The sequence below is a fragment of the Anser anser genome (genome assembly GCF_964211835.1).
Source record: "Anser anser genome assembly, chromosome: 1".
Classification (NCBI taxonomy): domain Eukaryota; kingdom Metazoa; phylum Chordata; class Aves; order Anseriformes; family Anatidae; genus Anser; species Anser anser.
Window position 1 is genome coordinate 200,204,839 of NC_139720.1, and position 25,449 is coordinate 200,230,287.

Sequence of the window (25,449 nt, forward strand, 5' to 3'; positions counted from 1 at the left end):
GGGATGGGACCTTTCTGTCTGGCAGCTTTGCTTTCCAGTCAAGGAACATTGCCCCTAGTCAGTCACCCACCCTAATCATAGATAAACGGGCAAGGGAACGTCCTTTGTTTTCTTCCTTGTCATTCTGTAGTACTTTCCCTGTTTCCCTGTAGCGTGCTAGAAGGCCTGCGCCCCACAACAATCTTACTATGCTGTGAAATATCCATCATTCCTGCTCCTAGTGCCACCACGATCCTCCTGCTCCCCTGGTCTCATCCCCGTGCAAAGACCTCTCAAATTACCACTTGGTTAGTCAGGGTTACCATGCCATAATTTCTGTGCAGTATTTGTTCTTATGATGGACAGAGGTGCCTTTTCACTCAAAAACACATAGAAACACCAACAAGAAGCAAAGCTGAGAATCTCAGAAGCATTAAAACATTTAATGTTAACTGAAATTAATGACACTAAAGTGCCTACATAGGAGTCGGGGCCTGATACACTCAGATTTCAGTGGGAAATCAAGGGCCTAAATGTGACTTTAATGGCCAATGACCTTAACACCTAGTTTATCAGAAGATGAATACTGAATGTAGAGTTTTTTGAAACACGGTTCAGTTGTTTCAGCATGGATTCCTGGGATTCACATCTCTCAGGCAAATACGATGTTAAGTAAAAATTTTGTGAGCATTCATAAGGAACAATGTTTGCAATAGGTTTTATTTCTTTTGCCTCCACGGAAAGAAAAAGGAAGATTGTTATTTTTCCTACATAACTAATTCACAGATATTCTTGGAGGCAGAAGTATTGGCAATGTGAGCTATTCTGTTCTGAAGCACAGACAGAAAGTAGTCATAACATATCTGAGCAGATTCGTGGCCACCTTTTTTGCTATTTCCTAGATACCAGATATTCTAATTACATTCACTCCCAAACTTGGAGTCATCAGCCCCGAGGGTCACAAAGAAGTGTGTATTTGTTGGGAATTGGGAGGCAGAGAAGTGTACCAGGGCTGAAGATCACTGGCTCTGGGGTTATTGAGTATCAGGGGTGGGGGAGATGGGGAATCAGAGGCAGAACTCATGAACCTGTACTTCAGGAAGTTTCCTTTATTGCCTACTCAACTGTAAGGAGCAGGAACCAAAAAAAAAAAAAAAAAAAAAAAAAGTCCCACTAACAGTCCCACTAACAAACCCCACGTAAAGGAACATTAGCAAAATATGCAGGTGCAGGACCAACTATATCTAGAGGTGCATATCTAGAGGAGGGTGCTATGCAGAATTTTGCTGTTTGCTTGAATATCGCCTTGGCTAAAACAGCGCTGTCAATTTTGACTAAACTAAATAAATACTACAGAGGTCTAAAGGGGGGCAGAAACTATGGCTGGCTTAGCAAGTAAATCTCTCCAGCTGAAGGAAATATGATCAGCACTAATCACTTAATCATGTTCAAGTGGAGTAAGTGGTCACTGTGAGTTTGCCCAAATATGTATATAAAGCAAGCTTATTTTGAATGAAATCTTCTTTATAACCACAGGAGTTGTCTCCTGTATTATTTTTTTAGGTGCTTCACTCAATTCCTTTCACTTCCTTTAGCTCCCCAGCTAAAATTATGAGATCACTGCCTATGTTTCCTACTTGTCTGGCACTGTCAGAGGGAGAAGGGACTGATTTAATAACTTAATGCTACAGAAATGCTGTTTTCTGCCAAAACAACAATCCAATTCCAAAGTTATCTGAGATTTGATTCACACTGTTTATGAAACTGTGGTTCTGTGACCTTTGGTTATCATTGCAATCATAAATAACTGGCTGTGTCCCTCTGCTCGTTTTTGGTTTCCTTTATGCACCCTCTGTCTCCTCATCCTTAAATTGTACATTCCAAGGACCGGTGACAAGCTTTCTGCAGTAGCCAACTAATGCTGCAGGCCTGTGTCTGAACTGGTAGCTGTTCTCTAATACAAGCGATGAATATGATGAATATTCAAAACAGTAACAGCAAGTCAAACTGAAATGCCTCTCCTGTGCCTCCCCACAAAACAATTGTGTCTTGACTTATCCTAGCACATGGGCAAAGCAGAGGTCCAGCAATTCTGCAGTTACGTCCTCATGTTCTACTCTGCTTACAAACAACATTAAGCACTTTGCCAATGTGATGCTTGGAACCGAAGATGTGATTTAACCACCATCTTTACCAACTATGAATGCTTGAACAGAGCCAAAAAATAATAAGAAGAAAAGTATAATATGAAAATGTTACACCCTACTATTGAAGTAGGCACCTTACGTGAAGGCAAAAGGCCATATAATTGCATGATACCATTATATTCACATGGAAGAAATTCATAAGTGTTTAGTATGAGTATAATTATATTTCCAATAATTCTTTTTTAGTAAGCCCAATTACAAAAGAAAAGGGGGGGGGGGTAATATGAAAGCCTTTCAAACAATAAAAATTACAGTCAGAACTAGTTTTATAGCCAAGCTACTGGCAAATGTCCATATCTAATAAAAGCAACTCTCCCCACACTCCCCACCAAGAACTAAGAACTCTCTTTTCCCTCCCACAATATCCCCATGTGCTTAAAGTAGCCATGACAATCCTCAGGCATGTCATGTAGCTAAAATATAAGCCCCCAGTTAATGAACTATACACCCCTACGTCCGAATGGGAAAGTATGCCACATATGCTTAGATAACATCAGAAATAGAAAAGTCATGGGAAAGGAACTTAGAAACTACATTAGTCTAAGAAATCTAAGATAAAAATCTAGCCCTAGACCCCAAAGGAGCACAGGTCTTGGAGCCCTCTCACACGACCAGTTTATTTTGTCATTCCCAGTGTTCGGAGGCAATTCAGCCCCTAACTGCTTACCTACATAGCAGCATTTTTTCAGGCCTGTCTCACCTTGCTGAAAATGCTGGTATTGTGCACCAGCTGCTATTTGGGAGCATGGGGAAAGGAGGCAGAAATTAAGATGTTCCTGATCTATATAATCTCAAAGGAAGTGGATAATCTCAGAGATCCTGTACTGGCCTCAACCTACTGTCCTCTGGTTTTGATAATTCCAAGGTAGAATTTCAAGACAGAAGGTTTCTGTAATGCCTTTTCATTTGCTTTTTCCCGTTGGCTTACCAGAACCCACACCACAAGCTTGGCATCGTGTAGCAGGGCTTGGGTGAGCTCAAAGGCTACTTTTGCAGGGAAGGAACAGGCAGGAACTTTCCTATAGTAAAGCAGATGGGAAACTTTAAATACAGAGGGAGAGGAAAAACCCCACCACTCCCCTGTGCCTCTGCAAAGACTGGACCTATACACTGAGTGAACATGTTTGTTGAAGAAAACAATCAGTTATTAAAATTACAAGGAACTTGTGCTTAAAAAGATAATCTTTTACTGGATACCAGCATTTGTGTCTGTCTTGTCTACAGTTCGTTTTGGGGTACCTTTGATACATAATACATATAATTTTTGTCCATATATCTCCAATTATGTTCGAAGATTCACAGATTTTAAAGTACAAATATGCCCCCTAAATTCAGCATTGCTGCATTACGGACCAGTTCTTGAATGAGGGGTCAGCAAATAAAAGAGAATGCAAAGGGAGAGGAGAAGAATATTGAACAAGGGTAGATGTGCAACTTGCACAGTAATGTGAAAAAAATAAGAATTTCAGAGTTGAATACCTAAAGTGGAAATCCATTTTCTAGTTTAATTCCTTTAACAAAGGAAAGAACTCTCCATAGCAGCTACTTTTTTCATCTAATCCAAATGTATTTTAAAACATATTATATGTACTTCAAAGAATACCCTGCTCTTTATTATCTCTCTAATGCATCTCTACACGCATCTCATTTTTCTGTATTGATCTGTCAGGGTACAATTCTGTGAGGTTGTAGCCAGTTGAACTTTTCTTGTGGGCTCAGTTAGCAGCAGGTTAAGAACCAAAACTCAATTGCTCTGCAACTGTCTTGATAGCTGTCTTTTCTGGTGCCAAAGACCTGAATACAAACAATAATAACCTTAGACAAAGGATTCTTTCTTACTTGTCAAATAGTACATCTTAGAGAAGAAGAAGCATTAGCCCTGGAATGAGATAGTACTTTATTCTGACTTTGTTATTATGCACATATTTAATAGATTTCTATAGAATAGAAATAGATTTAATAGATTTTAATAGATTTCTAACTGTTAGAGCTATAATAACTAAATTTCTACCTCCTTACAAACAGGATTACTTCATCTTCTTTCCCTCAGTTAAATAAATAAAAAAAATAATAGTACAATAAGAAATGATTTGGAAGGATGTCAGTTTATTTGCATATACTTGGGTATTCTCTGCGTATTGCATGCAGCTGAGGTTAACCAGTCAAGTGTTTGCATCATTTCAGTTTAAATATTTGGTTTGTACTTTTTTTTACTTACGTATATGGCAGGAAAACACATAAGAAGGCTTTAAAAAGATGCTAATCAAGCCAGTTAAAAAAATAAGACTGTCTATACTTGAAAGGCTTTGCAGGTATAGAGATTCTGGGATTGTCATCACAGCAAAAAGTTAGTGTAGTTGCAGTTTATACAAGCAGATAAATGCTTTTGCCACTACAGTTTGTTGTAAGAATTCCTTTTCTCCACTGTCCCAGGTTAAATACACCAGAGAAGCTAATTACGGTTTTATGGGTGGAATGACATCTACTCCTGGCCATTTTAATAGTACAGCTATTCTGGTCACACATCATGATTCATCACATTCTTCCTGGCAAAAGTTTCTGCTCCAGCTGGAGAACTGCTGCCAAACAGTTATATGTGGTTTGTGACAAAGAGAAAATAAACCACCCAAAAGCTAAAAGTAAATTGTCAACGAAATATCAAAACGAAGGTGAAAAACTCTAAAAGTATCATAAAATGCCACTCCTCACGTTGCACATAAATCCTGACCTTCGTTACGTAATTCATGCGGATGCTTTTAAGTTATGCCTTGAATCGCTCTTGCTCAAAACTCAGCACATCAATGTGGTCACGTTATTGCTGATGCTATCTAAACCTCGACACTGTTCAAACAAAGCCTTTCCAAGGCTGGACAGGAACGCCTCGCACTCATACTGACACCAGATAAACATCAAATCCTATTTACTCCTCCATCTTTTTCTTCAACACAGAAGCGTGTAATTCATATTCTATCTGATGGTGAGAGACCAGAATATTTCTTAAATCTTACGGCAGTGAAAATGAAATAAATTGAGTTTTACTGGGATGGAATTGGAGCACAATTCAGGTGATCTTTAAATAAAAGTGATATTGAACATCAACTCTGTTACGCGTCTTACTATTAGACTATAGATACTTCAGGCACAGAAGGCAAAATATTATAACTTCCACACATAAACGGCAAAGTAGACTACACATTTTATTCATTATTAGGACTTTTAAATAGCAGGAACAACGAGCACTCCCAAAGGCACTGCAGACAACATAAACATGCAAGTCACCTAGTAATTGTGATCCACCCTACAAAACAGACAAAGAAAACTTTTGTATATGGAACATGATTTCAGAATGTCGTGAGACCAGAAGGCTCTCAGGGCTTCAAAAAGAGATTAAATGTTAACTCCATTGGTCTCCTTTGTCTGAAATTCACTCTTTCTATGAAATTCAACCCTGCACAAAGAGCCAGAACCAGGATTAAGAATCTCATAAACCCTATTTAATTCTTTAAAAAGGCTTCTGTGCAGAAGTGAATTGCAGCCTCTGAGAAAAGTTGCATTATTAACAAAAGTATGCCAAAATAATTATAAAAAAAGCATTTAGAATAAGTTTGAATATTACCTTTATGCTCTAGAAAACTTTTTAAATTTTCAAAAAACTTCTTAATTGAGATGGAAATTCTTTAAGATATGCCTTGAAAATGAATTTTAAAATATTTTCTGCTAATAAACTATAACTATTAAAGTAAATTTCTCTGTTGGTGCTGGCTAGCATGATAGCGAATATGACAAGAATTGTGTCAAAAAGCCAGCAGCTAGCAGAGCTTTTGGGCAGTTTTATCCTTTACGGGGATTTTCCCTGAAATTAGAAAAATGGTCTTCCATTGAAGAGGAACAGGAGGCAGAGGAATGCAAGATAACAAGTCTCCTGTGATATTCTCTTTAGGAACTCTGTAGGAGGTTGAGTTCAGCAGGCAGAAAGCAAGAATGAGAGAAAGAACAAAAGAAAGAAAGATGACCCTGTATTTAGTTTCTGTGCTCCAGGCAGAGCTTTAATTGAGGGGCTCCCTACAAGTCCTAGCAGCTCGTTCAGGTGATAGAACAGTTATAGTCTGTTTAATTCACATCTGTCTCTGTATTTAGTGCATGAGCTAAATGGACTGAGTAGGGCCTTTGGTGAAGGGACAGGGAGTCCCTGCTGATGTAAACTAGTGAGCAGCAAAAATAACAGTCCGTGCTAAGGACCTGAGATGCTGGACCTCCTTGTGCCTGCTGAAAAATTATTTCAAAAGCATGAGAGTTCACTGTCGTTGTTTTTGGTTTGTGGTTTTTTTTTTTTGTTTTCCCTATTTTTCTTTCTAGCGCTCTTATTTGGGTATGAGCCAGCCTGATGCTCAGTACGCCTGGGAGTCACAGAGGGTTTGCAAACTCTGCTCTGGTGCAGGAAGCAGTCCCTGGGAAATGTGGGCTCTGAGCTTCCCATTGTTTACCTTAGGGAAAGAATACCCCACGGAGGAACAGTCCATTTAATGGGAGGGATGTCCATAGAATCCCAGATATCGCTGAATTCTAGAAGAGCTCAGACTTTACAGAAACTGCAGTGCAATTTTTTATTTTTTTTTTATGTGACAGATGAGTTTGCCTATTTTTTTAGGGAAATTTTTAGGAAATTTAGAGTGCAGTAAACTGGACTTTTTCGAGAACTTGTCTCCTGACTGGAGGTCCAGTTCTAAAATCTGAGGACACAACACAACCCCACAGTGCTGACTGCCCTGGAACTGGGACTCCATACTTAACTGAAAAATTATCAGAAAAATCAAGACAAGATCTTTTAGCACTGTGTGTAAGAAAAACTGCTCAACTGTCTTTCAGAAGACAACACGATAACTGAAACTCTTCATACTATTTAAGTAAAAAATATATATCTCATGCATTTTCTTTAGTTCCATATAAAACATTCATTGCAATTGCCTTATTCCTATGTGCTGTACTACAGTGGTACAATTGTAAGGTTTTCTTCACGCCTTCTATCACTAGATGGCGACGTTGGAAGCAAGAATCGCGATGAAGACCAGGGAGAGCCCAGCACCCCGAAATGCCAGCTTCGCAGCTCGGAGGGAGCATTAAACCCTGTGCAAACTCTGCTCCGCTTATTTATTTGAAAACCCACTTGCTGACTTTCAAGCAATTAAAATAAATGCCAGGCCGGTACTATAGGTCCCTTAATGCAATATAATCCTTGAATTATAACCATTTTAATCCTTGCAATATAAACATTTCAGTGGGAAATCAACCCACCATCTACATAAACACCTGTCCGAACCTCTTTGTGTATGTGAAAGCCATATGAAATCCATAGCAGTGCTATGTAAATAAGATGAGAAAGAACTGTCTTTCATTTCCAGGTATTTCCTCTCTTTGTGTTTTCATTACCACTTATTTTTAAAGAAATACATGGAGGCATTTACAAGGTCTTGTTAAGACAAAGCAGTACAAATAATGTCATCATAGTGCGTTCCAGGACAGCAGTAGTTTGCTACTGCGGACCAAGCAATGAAGAAGCAAATCGAAGATACAAATCTTGTTAGTAAAATTCATCTGTAAAAGTATTAGCATTGAACAGAATCCAGCATTACATTCGGTAGACATTTTAAGCAGACAAACAACAGAAGATCATTCCTGTAGATTTTAATAGTTTCTTTTTTTGTGTATACTGATCCAGAAAATGTCTTGTTCTTTGAGCAGTAAAACTAATGCAACTTGGTTCCTTATGATTTTTTTCTTCTCTCCATCCCCCAGACTGCATGCTGCAATACTCCTGCGTTCCCCCCTGACCAAGACAGCATTCGGGCCACCTCCCCATTTCCTACCCTCCATTTTGGGGGTTCCCTGCAGCACAGGGCCAGCCCCAGCTGACAGCAGTGCCCTTGCTGAGCAGTTGGGTGTGTGCTGCTAAATTGTTATTATGAATAAAAAAGAGCTCTGTACTGAGCTGGCAGCTCTCTCCTCGAGTGCCAGCTCTAGGAGGACATCTGTATGTCACCTAGCTGCTGATTTTTCACCTGGACATGGCAGGAACTGAAGGGAACCACAGAGCAGCTGGCATCATACCCAAAATATGATTTACAGTTGTCAAAGTGTTGTTTTCTTCCAGGGCAGCCCACAGAGGACGGTGGGCTGGCAGAGGGTTTCCAAAGCACAGGCACCCTTGGGATTTCAGCTGCGGGTGGGCCCCAGTCTGGTGACCCCAAACCTCCCCATAATTACAGCTGCAACAACCTCTGTTTTCATGTCCCCCAACATTTGGGGGTTGAACATGTGAAAATTACCAGGTTTCCTCACAAGACAGCAGACAGTAGTGCACAGCTGTGAAGAAGCTGCTTTCACAGGGAAGCCTCAGGCCAGGTGTTGGTGACCTGCCAACAACACCAAGCTGTGTGGTGGGGTCAACACGCTGCAGGGAAGGGATGCCATCCAGAGGAACCTGGACAGGCCTGAGAGGTGGGCCTGTGCAAACCTCATGACGTTCAAAAAGGCCCAGTGCAAGGTCCTGCACCTGGGCTGGGGCAATCCCAAGCACGAATACAGGCTGGGCGGAGAATGGAGTGAGAGCAGCCCTGAGGAGAAGGACCTGGGGGTGTTGGTGGATGAGAAGCTCGACATGAGCCAGCAATGTGCGCTTGCAGCCCAGAAAGCCAACTGTACCCTGTGCTGCACCAAGAGCAGGGCAGCCAGCAGGGTGAGGGAGGGGATTGACCCCCTCTGAGAAGGGCTCTTGTGAGACCCCACCTGGAGCTCTGAGTTCAGCTCTGGGGCCCCAGCACAAGAAGGACATGGAAGTACTAGAGCAAGTCCTGAGGACGGCCATGAGGATGATCAAGGGGCTGGAGCACCTCTCCTGCCAAGACAGGCTGAGAGAGTTGGGATTGTTCAGCCTGGAGAAGAGAAGGCTCCGGGGAGACCTTACAGCGGCCTGCCAGTACCTAAACGGGGCTACAGGAAAGCTGGGGAGGGACTCTTTGTCAGGGGGTTTAGGGATAGGACAAGGGGGAATGGCTTTAAACTAGAAAAGAGAAGATTTAGATTAGATATTCAGAAGAAATCCTTCCCTCAGAGGGTGGTGAGGCCCTGGCCCAGGCTGCCCAGAGAAGCTGTGGATGCCCCATCCCTGGAGGTGCTCAAGGCCAGGCTGGATGGGGCTTTGGGCAACCTGGTCTGGTGGGAGGTGTCCCTGCCCACGGCAGGGGGGTGGAATTAAATAATCCTTAAGGTCCCTTCCAACCCAAGCCATGCTGTGATCCTATATGAATCGTTCTACGACCTGCAGCCTCCAGTGGCCACCAGAATCCCCCTTACCCCATGCCTCACAAGCCCACAGAGCCTCAGGAACACAACTGTATCAGGCTGAAAGACGATCACAACCAAGCCATCGCAGCCCAGCGCTACCCCCGCCTGCCAGGCGGTGACCTGAGGGCCGGGAGGACGGCGGAGCCGTGCCCCGAGGCGGGGGCAGGACTCGAACCGGCGACCCCCCGATCTCCAGCACCGCGCGCCAACCTGCGAACCCCGTGCAAAGCACGTGACACCCCCGCCTCCCCAATGACCTGTCAGCACTTCCGTAAACAGCCCGGGGGCTGAGTGACAGGCCGCGGCAGCCAATCGCGGCGCGCGGAGCGCTGGGTGGGGCGGCAACCTGCCCTCGGCCGCTCGCGCGGGCGCTGGGGCGCGGGAAGCGCTCCCGGTAACTAACGGCGGGGCCGGGCGGCGACAGGGCGCGACACGCCGCGATACGTTGCGATATGGCGCGACAGAGCGCGACAGGGACCATCGGCCTGCGCCGTGGCGGCGGGGGGAGAGGGATGAGCCCCGTTGGGCCCGGCCCGGCTCCCGTCGGGGCGCCCCAGCCCCACCGGGGGGGCACAGGGCCCGGGGGGACACCGCGACAGGCCTGAGGTGGCCGGGCCCGAGCTCTCTGCCTCGGCAATGGGCGGTCGGTGTGGGAGGGGGTGACGGACTTAAAGGTTTTTCCCATTTATTCAGGCTGGGTGGGGGTATTTCTGCTCGTAAGCGTGTTTTGAGGAAGGCGTGCCCTCCTCAGAAGTCCCGAGTTTGGCGTGGTGATGTTCGCTGCGTGTCTCACTGAAGGGCGCGTTAAATATCGGACTTTTACGTGGTAAAATATGCCAGCTGTCCCTCCTTCTTTGGGATAACGTATTAGGTGCGTTGTCTTACCGGTGCGTGTTGTGTTGTCACAGCTTCCCGATGGAGGTAGGAGCAGGTGTGAGAAGGTACGAAACCAGAAATAAGACGGCAGGAGCGGAACTGTCGGCCAAATCCCGCGTGGACTGGAGACGCACTAAAAGGGAGCTCATACTGTTTGACAGCGATGACGAATCCTCGTTTGCCTCAGAGGAGGAAGAGTCCGCTGAATCCACCGTGTCAGAAGACGGAGTGGGTGAAAAAGATGAAACTGTTCTGAAGAATGGCTTTGCGGATCAGGAGGAGAAAATCCACAGTGGGGAAATAACAGATGATGAATGCGTTGTGCCTGGGAAGCGTAAGAGGTTGAACAGCTCGGTACTGCACGACAGTGATGAAAGCGAGGACAGTGATATCCTTGTTAGGAAAGTTTTTGCCAAACGCCATTGTATAATTAATGAAGATGAGAGTTCCCAAGAACAGCAGCCTGATAAAACGTGCCCTGCAGAAGACGTTTCTACTAATAGGAAACAGAAAGTATTGGCCAAATTGAAAGGTCTTGCAAGACAAAGAGCATCTCGGACATCCTGTAGGAGTGAAAATTGTGAGGTCTGAATTTTATCTTTGAGCTTCAGTTCCACCACTAAATATAGGGGAAGATGGCAATTAATAGATATTAATCAGTAGGATTTGTAAAAATTTGTTTTGGTTTTTATTCATGACAAATCAGTAATCCTATCACATTTCAACAGTTGTCACGTGAACTAAATAACAATATTGACTGCTGAAGACCTTTAGTTCTAATTTAATTTTCATTGCTGAGGATTTAAGAATTTCCCTTCATTTGCTCTTTCAGGCTTTCTGATGACTAAGCAGCTTAGAATGCACATATCTATATTCTCTATGTTGTCAGAAAGGGAAAAAATATCTTTAATATTCCTTTTTCCTTAGGCTATCAGATTACTCTTATCAAGAAACAAAGTGCCTGTTGAAGCACCTTAGAAATCTCATGTTACCTTAATTCCTATTCAGTCTGTTTGACTGAAGAGAGGTACATGGAGATCGCTGATTTAAAGCAGAAAGTAATCGTCATGTAGTACAGAACGATGGATTTTTTGAGATATATTATTTCTTGTTAACAATTGTGGTCATTAGAAGGTCCAGTAGATGTAGTATTTTGATAGTGCAGACACTGAAAATTCTTGATTTGCTTTTGAAATATATTTTTTAATTTAATTAGGATACCAATAGTGAAACAGAAATAGAAGAGGAACCATTCTGTTACCTCACACCAACAGAAGAAAGTGAAACTGACAGTGATAGCATGAAAGACTTTATAGTTAATGATGAGGAAGAAGAAAGTGGTGATGACGACACAGAGCAAGTAAAGAGTGAAAAAAAGCAACAAAAAGAACTAAATACATCAAATAGCGAATTGCTGGCATACTACATCCCACAGTGTAAGATCAAAATTAGTTACAATTCTATATTTATAACTTGTTTTTAGTGCTGCAATAAATATTTATGGGCCCTAAATACAAAATAAGACTGTGTAACGGGATATGATAGTTTAAAAGCAGAAATTCCTGAACGGCTTTCATTTGTGAAAGTGCTCGTGGTTTCCACAGTAAACTTTTACAGTCCTTCTGTATGTTATTAAAGGGAGGGTATAATTTGGAGAGAAGGACAAGGAGCTCCATTGCCCAGATTTATTTTTTTTTGTCAGTCTGCTGTAGAATGAGGCCACCTATGATGGAATCATTCCTTTTGAGACAGCTGTCATCCTCCATCTTGCGATGTACCCCAAGAGCAAGTACATTAATTCTGGATCAGTTCTGTTTTGGAGAATGACATAAGAGTCTTGCTGTGAGTTAGGCTTTTATATTGTGGGTTGTTTTTTGTTTGTTTTGTTTTTAATGTATTTTTATTTATGGCAGTGAGACTTGGAAGCACTGATCTGTAGGGGTTTCTGAATTCATACATCAGTTTTAGACAAGCTGCACAGAATCAGAACGCTTGTCGTGTTGCTCAGGTTCCTTTTGTGAAAACTGGTATCTGGATGGAGGAGAAACTTGAACCAGAAGTTTATGCTGGTTTTCTTCTTGCATACTTTGTTGTTAGAAGGAGGTGTGTACTGACAGGATAGGCAGTGCTAGTGTAGATGGTTACATGCATTTGTCGTATTTGTTCCCCAGTAAAGACATGAGCAGAATTATGTTTATTTGAAAGAAAGTTAGGAAAATAAAAATCATAAGCCTGACCTTCTGTTGTTTGCATTACTTCCTGCTATTCATAGAACAATTTATTTTCTTTAGTTTGTGTTTATAGCTCCTGTATTAGGCTCCTGATGAAAGGACATGTGTGACTTTAGGACACTCTAAAATTCATTAAGATTATTGGGATGAGAAGCACTATTTAAATGCAAGATCTTAAATAAGGGGTTTTGATGTGGGACATTTAACAGTATTTTTAAATTCATATTTAAATGACTTTAAAATTCTAAATTTACAATAATGGAAAAAAAATCTTCTTATATGACAGTCACATTTGCTTACACTTTCTTTTTTACTTTCTTTTTTTTTTTTTAAATTCTGCTTATTTTTCTGCTTATTTCTTTCCAGTATCTCGCTGTAGTCCTTATGTACACTTCCAAAGGATAGTAAAGGCTTTTCTGATAAATGCAATTGATGACACTTTCCTGAAGTCGTTGTATGGTAAGTAAATTACATTTAAAATGTAATAGTGCATGCAAAGACAAACAAAAGCATTTATTCTTGGAAAAGATGGTCTCCCGATTAGAGTATAAGTTTGTGAGTTGAAATCCCTGAGATCTGTTTGTAGTTTTTCTGCTTTATAACTTTAGGAAGTTAATCTATCTGAAACGAGTAGAGTAATCTTGGAAAAGTGTGTGGACTTCATTCTTTTAAGCCCATTAGGCATTCTGAGGTGTAAGGAAGCGTTTATGTGTTGCTGATCAGTAGTAATAGTTCCAGCATGAAAGTAAAATTAATTTCAAAATAAGCATCTCAACGGAAAGATTGCAAGGTCAGGTGATTTTTCAAAATGTCGTGTTTCATAGCTTTTTCTAGGAAATTTGATAGATGATAATTTTAGTTATGGTGATTATTCTGTGTCTGAATCTTTAACATTTGATCTTTGAGATAAAACAAATTTCAACTGCAGCCAGGACTTCTTGGCTTGTTTTTACTGAGGAAGTGGCTTTTGGGATTTGGCCTGGTGAACTTTAATGGCAGCTTCTGGTGTCACCAGGAGATCAGGGTGAATGGAGAAACTGAAATACACCACAGGCTTTAGAGTAAAGGTTGTGTATTCTTGCAACTAAAAATTTCTTTCAGCTACCACTGCTGGTCCTTTCAGGTATTGTTCTGTTTTACCAAGTGCAACAAGCTTATGAAGAGTAACAAGTAAATCTTGCCAGATTTATGCTATGTGACATTCCTTCTGTTTCATATTGTATCTGCTGTAGAAAATTATTAACTCCCTGCCAAGGTGCTAGTGGTATATCAGCTATGAAGGTAGGTTAAAGGATGTATTCCGAAGAATATTATATACTATGAGCATTACAACATTACCTAGCATTACAACACATTTTCAGAACACAGAATGGGTTTTTCTCAGTTCATGGAAGTTAACACAAGTTAACTAGTTTGAACTAAGAGCCGCTAGTTTAGTGGTAGACTTGCTTTTTATTGTGAAAAAAATTTAAAAGTCTAGCACGACCTCTTTAAAGCTTTCAGCGTAACTGATTTATTGAAAACATGTAAAGCATATGTGGAAGAACTATAGATAGTAATTATGATAGCTATAATGATAATGACAATTAACTGTTTTTATAGAAAAGGCTAGATAGCCAGCCATCCTTTGATAACAGCATCGCTAAAAGATTAGGAAAGGTAACTGCACAAATTAGTGTTTTTCTGTACGTGCTGAAGCCTGAGACGGTAAGAATTGGCCTGCACCAGTGAAACTCCTGGTTAATTCCTGGAATCTAGCACATATCTGGCAGATAATTGTGGAATACTCATATTTTACTCATCTTACGGGTTTATTTCTTTTGCTTGAGTAAATATTTGGAAATATTTATGCTGCTTAACTCACGGCATGTGACTGGGCTGCTGAAGGCTAAAGGTCAGTTTCTATGTGTTGCTTAGAAGTGGTGAAGGAGAAGAGAGCTGTCAAAATTTCTGCTGGGAAGCTACTCGACAGTTTGTTTTCGTGGATTACAACCTTCTCTTGTACATTATGAACTCCTCACATAAGCTGGGCAAAAAGCAAGACGTTTTTTTTTTTTCCTTTTCCATTCCTTTAAATGGCATTGAGTGAATAGTTCTACCTTTGGGTTGACAGCTTTCCACTTTAACCTGGCTTGTAGAGTTTATTCGTGTACCTCTTGTGATAATTACCTGTAAAATAATTAAATGTATTAGTTCATCAAAAATGCATGTATCACTTTTCTGGGTAACAGTAGTAAATGTACTCAGTAGTAGTTTATTACAATTATTCATGGTTCTTAGTATGCAGAAGCATAATGTCCTTGAAAATTTTATTTGAGGAAACTTGTACAACATATGATGGTCAGCAAATCAGTAATGACTCTTGCTGAACAGATGGAACAAGGCAAAAGAAGTATGCACAAGATATGTTGCTCTCCCTTCATTATTTGGATGACCGTTTCATTCAGCCTCGTCTTGACAACTTAATCTCCAGAAGTCGCTGGAAAGATCGGTACAAGGTATGTAGCTTCTACTTTAAATGGTTGTCTCCAAATTATATAGTTACTGACAGATTTTTTCAATAGTATAATTTTGAATAAAGGTACAATACTCACTATATATGTATATATATTTTTAAGAGACTCATTGCTCTTTACCATCTGTAACTAGTTTTGATACTTGCAAATATCAGAAATATTTGTGTTTATAAACACACAACAAACATTCAGATAAACGTTCAGATTTTGTTTCCTGTGACCTGAATGCTTCTCCAGCTAACTTTAGCAGATGCTATTTAGAGTATTTTTTGTCACTTGTTCAATGTTATAACAAAAATTTATCCCCCTACCACAAAAAAACAGTATGTTCATCATGAATATTCTGCTACTTCAAAAATATGAAGCCAAGATACAGTAGCCTAGTCAAAATCATTGTATGGGAAGTACTGGAATACTATGAGAGTTATAGCTGTGGTGACCTTGTAATCACTGCAATAGTTGAGTATAAGCAGTGGTGAGATACAGTGTATTTATTTGAGGTAGACGCACTGATACAGTTGCCCTGATCACCACCCCAGAAAAAATAAAAACAGAGGGAGAGATGAAAGAAAAATAACTGCCTGGATGCTGGAGTCATTCTTTAGACCTGAAGCTAAATGAAAGAAAACTGGGTAACATGTTAGAAAATGATTGAGAAGGTATATACATTTGCAACTGAATGCTAAAAAAACTTCACGTTTGAATCTCTTTGGTTTCTCTACTGCTAACTTTGTGCTAATAGAAGGTACTCAGCAGTCTGTTCAAGTTTATGGAGATTCTTTAATGCTAACAGAAAAATGTTTTTCAGGAGCGTGTTGATTGTTACCCAAATGTTCGCATCATCTTGAAAAATCCAACAAATAAGTTTTGTCAGGCCTGTGGATTGAATCGGTATTGTAAGTTTAATGTGCTACTATCTGGAAAGCTTTATAATAGCAGAACCTTGGAAGCAGATGACTTCATGTCAGATGACAAACAGGTAACTTCAAACAAGCACCTTATATAATTATTTTTAAGCTTTGTCTAGTGTTACGGAAACTCATACAACAAACAGAAATCCTGTCAGCACCTGTAACGTCTATAATACCAGAGGCAAGAGTTAAGTTGCTGTACTTTGCATCTGAACTCCTGTTCATTTTTAAAATGTGAGGACCATTTTGCAATCTTGAGGAGTATTGACATGGATCTAGCTAGGAGTTATGAAGGAAGTTTCTATGAAAATGAGGAGAAATAGATGCTTCCCTCCATACCCCTGGCCCTTTCTAACATCTTGGGAAAGAGGTCTTGAAAAATATCTTCCAAAAAAACAACACCTCTTATCAAGAAAATAAATCAGATGTTTTTCTATGACCTTTGATTTTGCCTGCATCTCAGTCATTGGTGTTCTGTTTCCTCCCCACCTTTACTACTTAGTAGTATTAGTACCTGTTACAGCACATGCACTTGCACTGCATGAACTACTACTAAGTATATCCAATTGTGAGCTGAACATCATGATAAAAAAGATAAAGTGTTCCGGGACATGTGACAGATTTCATTGAAAACTATTGCCTTCAACCCAAAATTAAGATTTGCTTCAATTTTTCTTCTGTTTCAAATCTCTGCAGTCTGAGTCATATCCAGAGCAGGAAGGAAATGCTCTAGGTACATGGTGTCCTCTGCATGCTTGTCTTTTGTGGTGCATGTGGAGGCTGTTTGAAATTGTGTGTCAACCAGGCTGAGAGCACACACGAAGATTCACATGCTAACTGAGGTACTAATACAAGCACTTATCAATTACTTGTAAAGTAGTTTTTTTTTGTTTTGGCAGAGGATGTTCAATAGAAGATTGAAAATCCTAAGCATATTATAAAGAAGGGAGAAACAGCTCTACTGGTAAAGAAACTATACAATTGAGTGTTGCTCTGAACATGTCTGGCATTCCTGGTTTTTACCAAGTACATAAGAAATACTGTGACTTTTTTTTTTAATCTTGAATAGATCCTATCTCCTTGTGCCAGGAGTCTGAGGCTTTAAATCAGGAGTGACATTTGCCTCAGAGTTACATCTGTTCTAAATATCAGAATGCCTTTTCACTGAAATTAGATCACTTGAAAGCCCTTTACCTTTTTGTGTGCCTGTAATGCCCTTAAGACCTTCCCAGCACAAGTCGTGCATTGATTAGCTTTCAGAAACTTTATAAAAGTAACTGTATGTGTAATGGACAATCATCTCGCTGGAATGACTGCTTTCTACTTTGTTGCCAGTAAGGTTTGTTCTGCCTTGGGTCTCTAGGTTTGCTAATTCTGTGCCTACTGCTTCAGCATTAGGAGCGTCCATGTGCATTCTTACTGCTCTTGTTTGCTGTAGGTCAGAACACTGAGTGAAATAGTGCCACTGTCATTCGAACAGCCCAAGTGCAGCCTAGTCAAGATTTACTGCTTCATTCTTCAGATGTTTTCACATCTGCTGTTTCCCATGTAGCTATTCACCCAGGACAAAGTATCTCGAGATCTCAGTTGAAATGACACTTGAAATTGTTTATCTCCTTTTGGGAAGACTTGTTCCCAACTACTTTGGTACATTCTAGTAGAACCTTTTTTTTTTCTTTCTTGCATTATCAGAACAATTTGTCCAAAGAAGAAAATATTTCCACTTAGGTAATCTTGTATCTTTTTCTCACCCAGCTGCCTTTACTAGGACATTTTGGATTAAATTGTATTTTTTGTATGAAACATGTCTTTCACGTTGTTACACACTGTTGCACTAGGCAGCCATTCTAGATGACTTGAGCAGTCAACTTGTATTGCACAGCTGAGACTTTGGAAGAGCTTGAATCTTAAGAACCTAGGTGTTCCCAGTATTTAGGCACCTTCACATAAAATTTACAGCTAACAGTAATTGTTATGATTATGTCTGCATGTGGCCTTCCTAAGTCGTGTAATTGATGACCTCTTATGATGAACTCAAAGCGTGATTTGTCAAGGATAAAATGTTGTTGCATTTTCGTACCAAGCTGTTATCCAGCTCCTGCCTTTCTTCTTACATCTCTTTCTTTCAGGAGATGTATTTCAGGAGAAGCTATATTCCTTTTCTTTGTGCATGTAAAAGAGTTTCTGAATACAGATGAAGTTCTTCACAGCGCTTGCTGAAAGAAGTGTCAGCACAAGATGTATTTACAACATGTTTTGAAAAAGGATATAATAGGATTTCTTACAGAAAAATAAAGTGAAGCCCTCAACGAACTGGAAGCTTACCTTACTGAAGCTCAAGCCTAGATAGTTTGCACCTCTGTAAATATTCTAATTTAGACATGTGAGGGACATCAGTGTGATTATCATTATGTCATCATAATGGGCTCTGCATGTGATGCAGAATCTAGGTAAATCTAGGTAACTGACGGGTTTTTTTTTGTTGAACAGATTACAGAACCTGCTGAACAGTAGCCATTAATACTGTTTTGATAAATACACGTGTGTATGATAATTAAGAGAGCTTGGCTTTTCCCCGATTTGTTGAAAGAAAATACTAAGTACTTAGGATGCAGGGAAGCAATCTTACTAGCACTGCTACTGCAGACCATAGTACAGTCATTATTCTACATTTAGAGACCCATATGTCAGGAAGATCACTAACTTAAATCAGTTTTGCATGGGAAACATGTGCCTTACCTACACAGAAATAAGTGAACTGCACAAGAATTTAATCTTTACTCAACTTCCAGTTTAACTGTGGAAGTAACAGTAGCAACCCCCTCACTGCTGGCCAAATGTTGTCCCACATTGGCTGTTTTTCACTTTGGAAAACACTTGAAATATCCTACTGAATATTAAACTAACTTGCTGGTTCATTTTTATCCTCTTCAGCTTAACAATAGAAGACGAGGGTTTTCTTTACCCTGCGTAGCCCAGCATCTGGTGAGATGGTTGCTACGTGCATGCTCAGTAGAGCTCAGGGGCTACAGAACAGACCTGGGAGAGCGAGTGATTGAGCGCTTTCCAGTAATTTTTACTAATGGCTTGCTAATGCAACATTCCTATTCCTATGGTGACCTTTAATTGAGACTGTTAAAGGTACTGTTCTCAAGTTGTCTTTGAAGTTCTCCTGGCAGTGCATTGATCAACTTGTCCTGCCAATTGAAGGAAAAGAAAGAACAGAAAGGGCACACAGAAAGACATAAAACTGGCACTGCAAGAAAAATAATTCACTGAAAGGAGGCAGATCAGCACTGGCAGATCAAATTGACTGGAAATACATATTTGGACTATTTCTAAAGTTTTATATGAAAATACCCAAGAAAAGTGGATGTGTAGAGAACAAAAACAGACCTCCAACCCTCCTCTTCTGCATAAAACTTTCCTTTTCTCTCATCTCCGAAGTATTCTGCTTTGCCAATAGGCCTGAAGAGAAACAGCTGTTCCAGTTTTGCTTAGGCTTGCAGTGATTGTTGTGAGTAGCTGCCAATTCCCATCCCTCCATGGTCAGGGAGAATCGAACAGTTTGGAGTTGTAGGTGTCCCTTACGCTTCTCTGCTCCTGCGTCACCTGCATTATGAACTGTTTTCTGCTCTCAGTCTTGGCGTTGTATTTCCATTTATATCTGTGCTGAGAGGACATGAATTCAGTCACTACGTGTTAGGCTGTTGTCAGGCTGTGCTCCTGCATTCCGTACAAAGTGATTTAACACCACTTTGGCTGATATGGCCAGCTTGAGCAGATAAGTTAAGCATTAGGATAGAGTCACTGAGAACTGTGAGGGGAAAAAATTAGAATGTGTACAGTGCTGAGATTCTTTCCAAAGCTGCATTTTGAAATAACACTGTATTTTTAGATGATCTTCCTTGCTTTAAAAACACAATGCGTAATGACATTATATGATATTTAACTATTTTCCTCTGGCACCTCTCCAGTCTGGGAATTCTTCACACCACACACATAAATAAACTATGAAGCTCTTTGCCACAGGGCACTTTGGAGGCAAAAACTGTAATTGGGTCCCAAAAGGGATTAGACAGGTTCTTGGGGAAGCTCCTTCCACGCTATGGAATGTGATAGCTGAGATGATGCAGAATGTCTTAACTGTTGACTATTACAAGTTGTATGATAATACCATAAACGTTATGGTGTAAGTCCCGTATATTATACTAACTTCCTAAACATTTCCTGGTAGCCGTTGTAACAGGGGAAGAACTGGGCCAGGCAGAGTTTCGATCTGAGGCAGAATGATATCTAATCAAACAGTGTTCCAGATACCACACTTCATTGCTTGGAATGCTTAAAAAGCTATGAAACCCTCAGTGAAACACCACATTGCATTCTTGATTGTCTCAGTGTTCGAAATGGTACTTCTGGAAGTTTGAGTCAGTCAAGGCTTTGCCTTGATTGGTAGGTCTTGCACTTTAGAAGCACCTATAGCACCCAACGTAAGCCTTACATTTTCAGTTCGGGATGTGAGTAGGAAGTGGAGCTGCTTATAGGTACATGAACATACATGATCAGTAGAGAATTGCACTATAGTAATAGCATTTTTTTGTCTCAAGCTGGTTACGTTTTCAGTTCATAGACATCTACGTAGGTCAAATCAAAAGTCCTTTCAAGTGAGTGTGCCTCCGTTGACTTCCGTGACCAGTTTATATCACCTGAGCTGTTGGTTAATAAATATATTTAAGAAATGAAGTGTATTTATGTATTTAATAAATTTAAATTTGCATTTATATTTATAAACATGAGCTAAATATGCTTTTCTATCACTCTCATTGTCAGTAGATGCTGCTAGAGCTAGGTTGTACAAGTAGGCCAGATGTTTTGGGAGACTGCTCACAGATGCAAACATTTGGTCATGCATTTAGGAAAGTTTGCTGAAAATGCAGGATGTAAGCATTGATTAAAACTTAACCTTCTAATACTTTAAAAGAGTAGTCAGATTATTACCAATGGCAGCAATGAAGAGCGTCACTGTTGTGGCTCAGAAGAGATCATTTTGCAGTAAATAATGCGGTCTGTTGAAATGTGTGCGTGTAATCTGAAATAGCAATACAATCACAGCTTTTATTATTGACGCAAAGAATTTTGACCTTTAGCCATTTATCTGCTTGTTACTCTCAAAGATGTGACAAAACATCAATCCAAAACAATGCTGCCCTTGAAGGATGTTTGTGGGGTTTTTGTAGTAATGCTCAATCGGTTTCTCCTGTGTGCATCAGGAGCTGAATTTCTTCATGCTTGTATTTATTTTCCTGCTTTGGAGGGTAGAAAACCTGACTCCAAAACCCAGCCAGATGTAGATTTCTTATTTGATAGTCTTTGTCTTCATGGGTTGAAATAGTAATTGGTGCACCAATTACTATTGTGGGATGTCCTGAAAGGTAGGTGAATTTTGACTCCATCTCCCTGTGCACACCCCTGATTTCACATACTCTTAGTCAAAGTTTGGGATTTCTGAAGATTCGTATAAGCAATCTATGTGCATTGTATAAAACCTGGGGTTTCAGATATTACTTTTTTGAAGTCTGTATGCATTTATTAAGTATATATGTCAGTGCACATACCTATTTGTATTAATATGTATATACTAAAGAAATACTGAATATTATTCAGTCTACAAAACGCTAGAACTGGTTATTCCTGTCCCTAGAAGTATACTACATTTTAAGCAAAAGTCATCAAATAGTTCCTCTTCCTCTGCTTTCACAGTATGATGGGTGTCTAAAATGCTAGTGATTTTGTAACAAAGCTCCCCCAGGAGACAACAAAGATGACAGTAGTTATAAACATGGCTGTGTACAGCTTTTGCAAGAAAACAGTGCTGATAAGCTGCCATTGCTTAGGCTTGCTGACTGCCTGCTTGCTCCAAAGTTGTTCTGCCGTCGTAGTGAAAACTACGTGGTTTTACTCTGATTTTATGCATGTAGTGTCATTTTATTTATTTCATTATTAAAAAAATGTTTCCAGATTGACTGATAAAATTTTATTAGGTAGGCTGAGTTGGCCATTCGTTATATTGTCGAGATGATGACTGTTCTCCCTGAGAAAATGATTTGTTTACTTTGGTCTAGGTTTTGAAGGTTGGTGTAGTGTGTGCAGATCGTACAAGAGTTTACCATAATTTGAAGCACTTCAAATACAAGTTGTATGTGGATTGCAGCTCCATTACCAAGTTGGATGGTGTTGAGGATGAATCAGTTAAAGACACAGTCGAACGGCTTTACAGTCACCTGGAAGACACTGAGTGGATTCAGAAGGTATGACTGAGTTAGATGATGTATCCTTTTTCAAGGAGAGAAAATAAAGCTGAGATAAAATGTTTCATTTAACTGTTAAGTTCTGAATTATTGGTCTTTGATAATAAGAATTTAGCTTAATCATTCATCTGCTTTTGCCGATCGAGTCTCTCAAACGGTATGCCTGCTGCTTTCACGTACGGTTTGTATCAGCTTCTGACATTAAGCTTTCTGGCAGCTGCATGATCTCTGGGCTGTGCTGGGCAGGCTCTTGTTTCATTTGAAAGCAGCAACACAACAAACTCAAGCTGTATGTAACTCATGAAGACTGGAAACACGTACATGAGGCACGGCAAGAATACTTTTCGCTTTACGTTCAGTACTTTGACTTTTTCAGAAACACTTTATGAACTATTTTAAGACAACTTGGAGTGCTGTTGCATTTAACAAGCTTTTAGATATCTTTGCTTCTGAATTGTTATTGGCATGCTTGTTAATGTATTGAAGAAAAACACAAAAAGCATTCTTTGTGTAATTCAGTTATTAAACCTTGATCAAATAATACAAGTTCTATTTGATTTGCAGAAATACAATGATCTTGAAAACTGCATGAATGATGCAGACAATTTCCAAGACGAAAAAATGGATTAAGTGGTCATATAGCTCTTTGAAAGACGTCCTGTAAAGAACTGAATGACCCGTTTTATCTGCGTGCACTTTATCTCTGCCTGGTCTTCAGTATTCCTTTTAGGCTGTATTATGCTTAAATCCATGTGTCTGTAAACCACTGTGTAAGAATATGCTGTATCTTCTTTTCATCTGTGTAAATAATAACCTGAAGTTTTACCAAATGGGTCTTTCCAGTCTTACCGCACAGGTCACTCTAAGTTTCCTCTTATTCTTAAGTAAACAGATACTGAGATGTTACTTTTGTGAAATAAAACTTCTGCCTACCTATGCTGAGCTGCATCACGGGGAAGGTGGGAGATGCTGAGACCTTTGGAAGTAGGGATATTTGGAAAGATGAGGCTATGTTACACAAGAACATATGACTTGCATCGTACTTTCCTTATAAATTTGCAAGCAAGTCCAATCATTTAGAATGATAGTTATGATGAAAAGGGCCCAAATGCAAAGATTTATTTCCCCTCTGAGGTATCACTATAGACTGTTGCAAGGCAACAGAGGAACTATTCTGCAGTTCTGACTACATTTCCAGCACAATAGTCATTCCTCTCTTTAGAGACTAGGTGATGAGTCACTTTATAGGCGTCATACCGACTGAGTCTGGCTTAGCCATCTAACTGAACACTTGGGCCCACAATGCTGTCTCTGATACACAACTGAGACAACTTACTGAGATTTAAAATGTCAAATTATGTTGTACAAACATAATGGCAACAACTTGCAGTAACTAAACAATTAAGAGAGTGGATTAGTGTGGCCATGCAAGCTAAGCAAGAATTCCTTCAGCATAATCCGACAACAGAAAGTAGGAGTTACTCAGAGTCATGATGCATGGCCTACCATGCGGCACGGGGAGTAGATTTTTGAAGAGCTGGGAAGGGTTAAGTACTGTATTGTCCCTTCTGTCCCTTTACTTTGTGCTGCATATAAAATTAATTGGACGTAGCCTAAGAGAAGGTGCAGGGCACAGGGTTTTGAATCCAGGTAGGGGCTGTTACATCCTTCTGTATGCACACACTCTTATTAGTCTGTTGTGGCTGAGCAGCTTGGTAAAATGGATGATATTGTTAACTCTCCAGATTTTTTAACAAGTTGCTTTCTCAGAAGTAAAACTAATGAAGCCTAATTTTTCAGGTATTTGTCCATCAGAACTCTTCCTGCTCAATATGCCGCTTTACTGGTAACATGCTGATTGGGTAGGCAACCACTGCCACGTCTATCATGTCATGGTCAGAATCTGTTGGCTTTTTTTCTGTAGGAACTGTAACTTAAATTTGCCCTTTAGTAGCTTTTCTCCAGCATTAATTGTAAGTAATGAAGTACTTTCATATCTTCAGGTGTTGAAATTCAGCAATGGGTTTAGGTGGTGGTAGAATGAGCCGATATTGTCAGTTCTCTATCATACCATGTAAGTAACAAGATTTACAAACCATGATGAAATATCCCAGTAAAGAGGATGAGACGTACCCTAAAGTAAACTTATACTTGAAGACATTATTTTCATACCTTAACTGTCAGTTAAATATGTAAATATTCTGAGATTTTATATATCATATTTATCTCCCTGGTTACCAGAGCTGAAGAAACTTGTGCTTTCTATTCTCTTTCCTTGTCCATCCTTGTTATTCTGGGACTGTTGGTGGGAACACACCCATCAACTTAAAATTACTGAGGAATCAATCTCAAGCATATCCCTTTTAGGAAAATCAATGCCAGTTGAAAACCTGACTTCTTTCTGGTAGCGAAATCTCTGTACACTTTTGTCGGTATCTCTAAAATAATGACATTTGTTTGGTGTAACGTTTTCTCATGAAGGAAAAATGTTTTGAAATTAATGGGGTTTGTACCATTTAATGGTGTGGGCTTTTGCAGCCCTTTCAGAATAGTCTTAAATTCTGCTGCCTTCCGAATTTTCTGAAAGCTCTAGAAAATGATTTTTATGTAAAAAAAAAAAAAAAAATGCTGTTAGAATTAATGGTCAGTTTCTCATTTTGCCACGTTTAAACTGAATGCTACCACAATAAATAAAAAAATAAGTTTGGGAAATTTTGTCTTTTTGAGTAATTATAATATTTCAATAACACCTACATTTAGATTGAAAATAGTCAACATATTCCAGTGATGAATTTTGCACATTCCGGGATTTCTGCATCATTGGCTCGTTGGTCTAGGGGTATGATTCTCGCTTAGGGTGCGAGAGGTCCCGGGTTCAAATCCCGGACGAGCCCTTCTTTTCCTCCCCAGCGCACAAACCGGGGGGTGGAATATTATTGGATGCGAGGGCGGTCTGGCTGTGCCGTCTGTCACCTCACTGATCACCAGGGCTGCTTCAGCTGATGTGGCAGGCTAGGGGGGTGTCCCCTTCCTCCCTCACCGCTCTGTGTGCGTCCCTCCCAACCTTCCCCGACAGAGAC

The 25,449-nt window shown here is 40.1% G+C and overlaps 1 protein-coding gene and 1 long non-coding RNA gene across 6 annotated transcripts in view; one reads left to right on the top strand and one right to left on the bottom strand.

Annotated features, from left to right (window-relative positions):
* Window positions 1–10,503, bottom strand: part of LOC310892134 — a 102,654-nt gene extending 92,151 nt beyond the window's left edge. For both annotated transcript variants that reach the window (XR_014577891.1, XR_014577892.1), the window contains exon 1: window positions 10,413–10,503. This is a non-coding gene — a long non-coding RNA (uncharacterized lncRNA). The remainder of the gene's footprint in view (window positions 1–10,412) is intronic.
* On the top strand, window positions 9,187–25,081 carry CCDC82 (coiled-coil domain containing 82). 4 transcript variants are annotated; one of them, XM_083819485.1, is made up of 8 exons: window positions 9,187–9,921; window positions 10,436–10,988; window positions 11,620–11,839; window positions 13,001–13,093; window positions 15,008–15,132; window positions 15,959–16,129; window positions 22,184–22,369; window positions 22,934–25,081. In XM_083819485.1, the coding sequence occupies exons 2-8, from the start codon at window positions 10,443–10,445 to the stop codon at window positions 22,997–22,999; spliced, it is 1,407 nt and encodes a 468-aa protein (XP_083675611.1). In that variant the 5' UTR covers window positions 9,187–9,921; window positions 10,436–10,442; the 3' UTR covers window positions 23,000–25,081. The 4 variants fall into 4 exon arrangements, with proteins under 4 accessions (XP_083675611.1, XP_083675613.1, XP_083675612.1 ...); XM_083819487.1 differs by lacking the exons at window positions 9,187–9,921; window positions 22,934–25,081 and adding exons at window positions 10,192–10,353; window positions 16,758–16,903 and having other exon boundaries at window positions 22,184–22,321; XM_083819486.1 differs by lacking the exons at window positions 9,187–9,921; window positions 22,934–25,081 and adding exons at window positions 10,197–10,353; window positions 22,485–22,924 and having other exon boundaries at window positions 22,184–22,389.
* The last annotated feature ends 368 nt before the right edge of the window (window positions 25,082–25,449 follow it).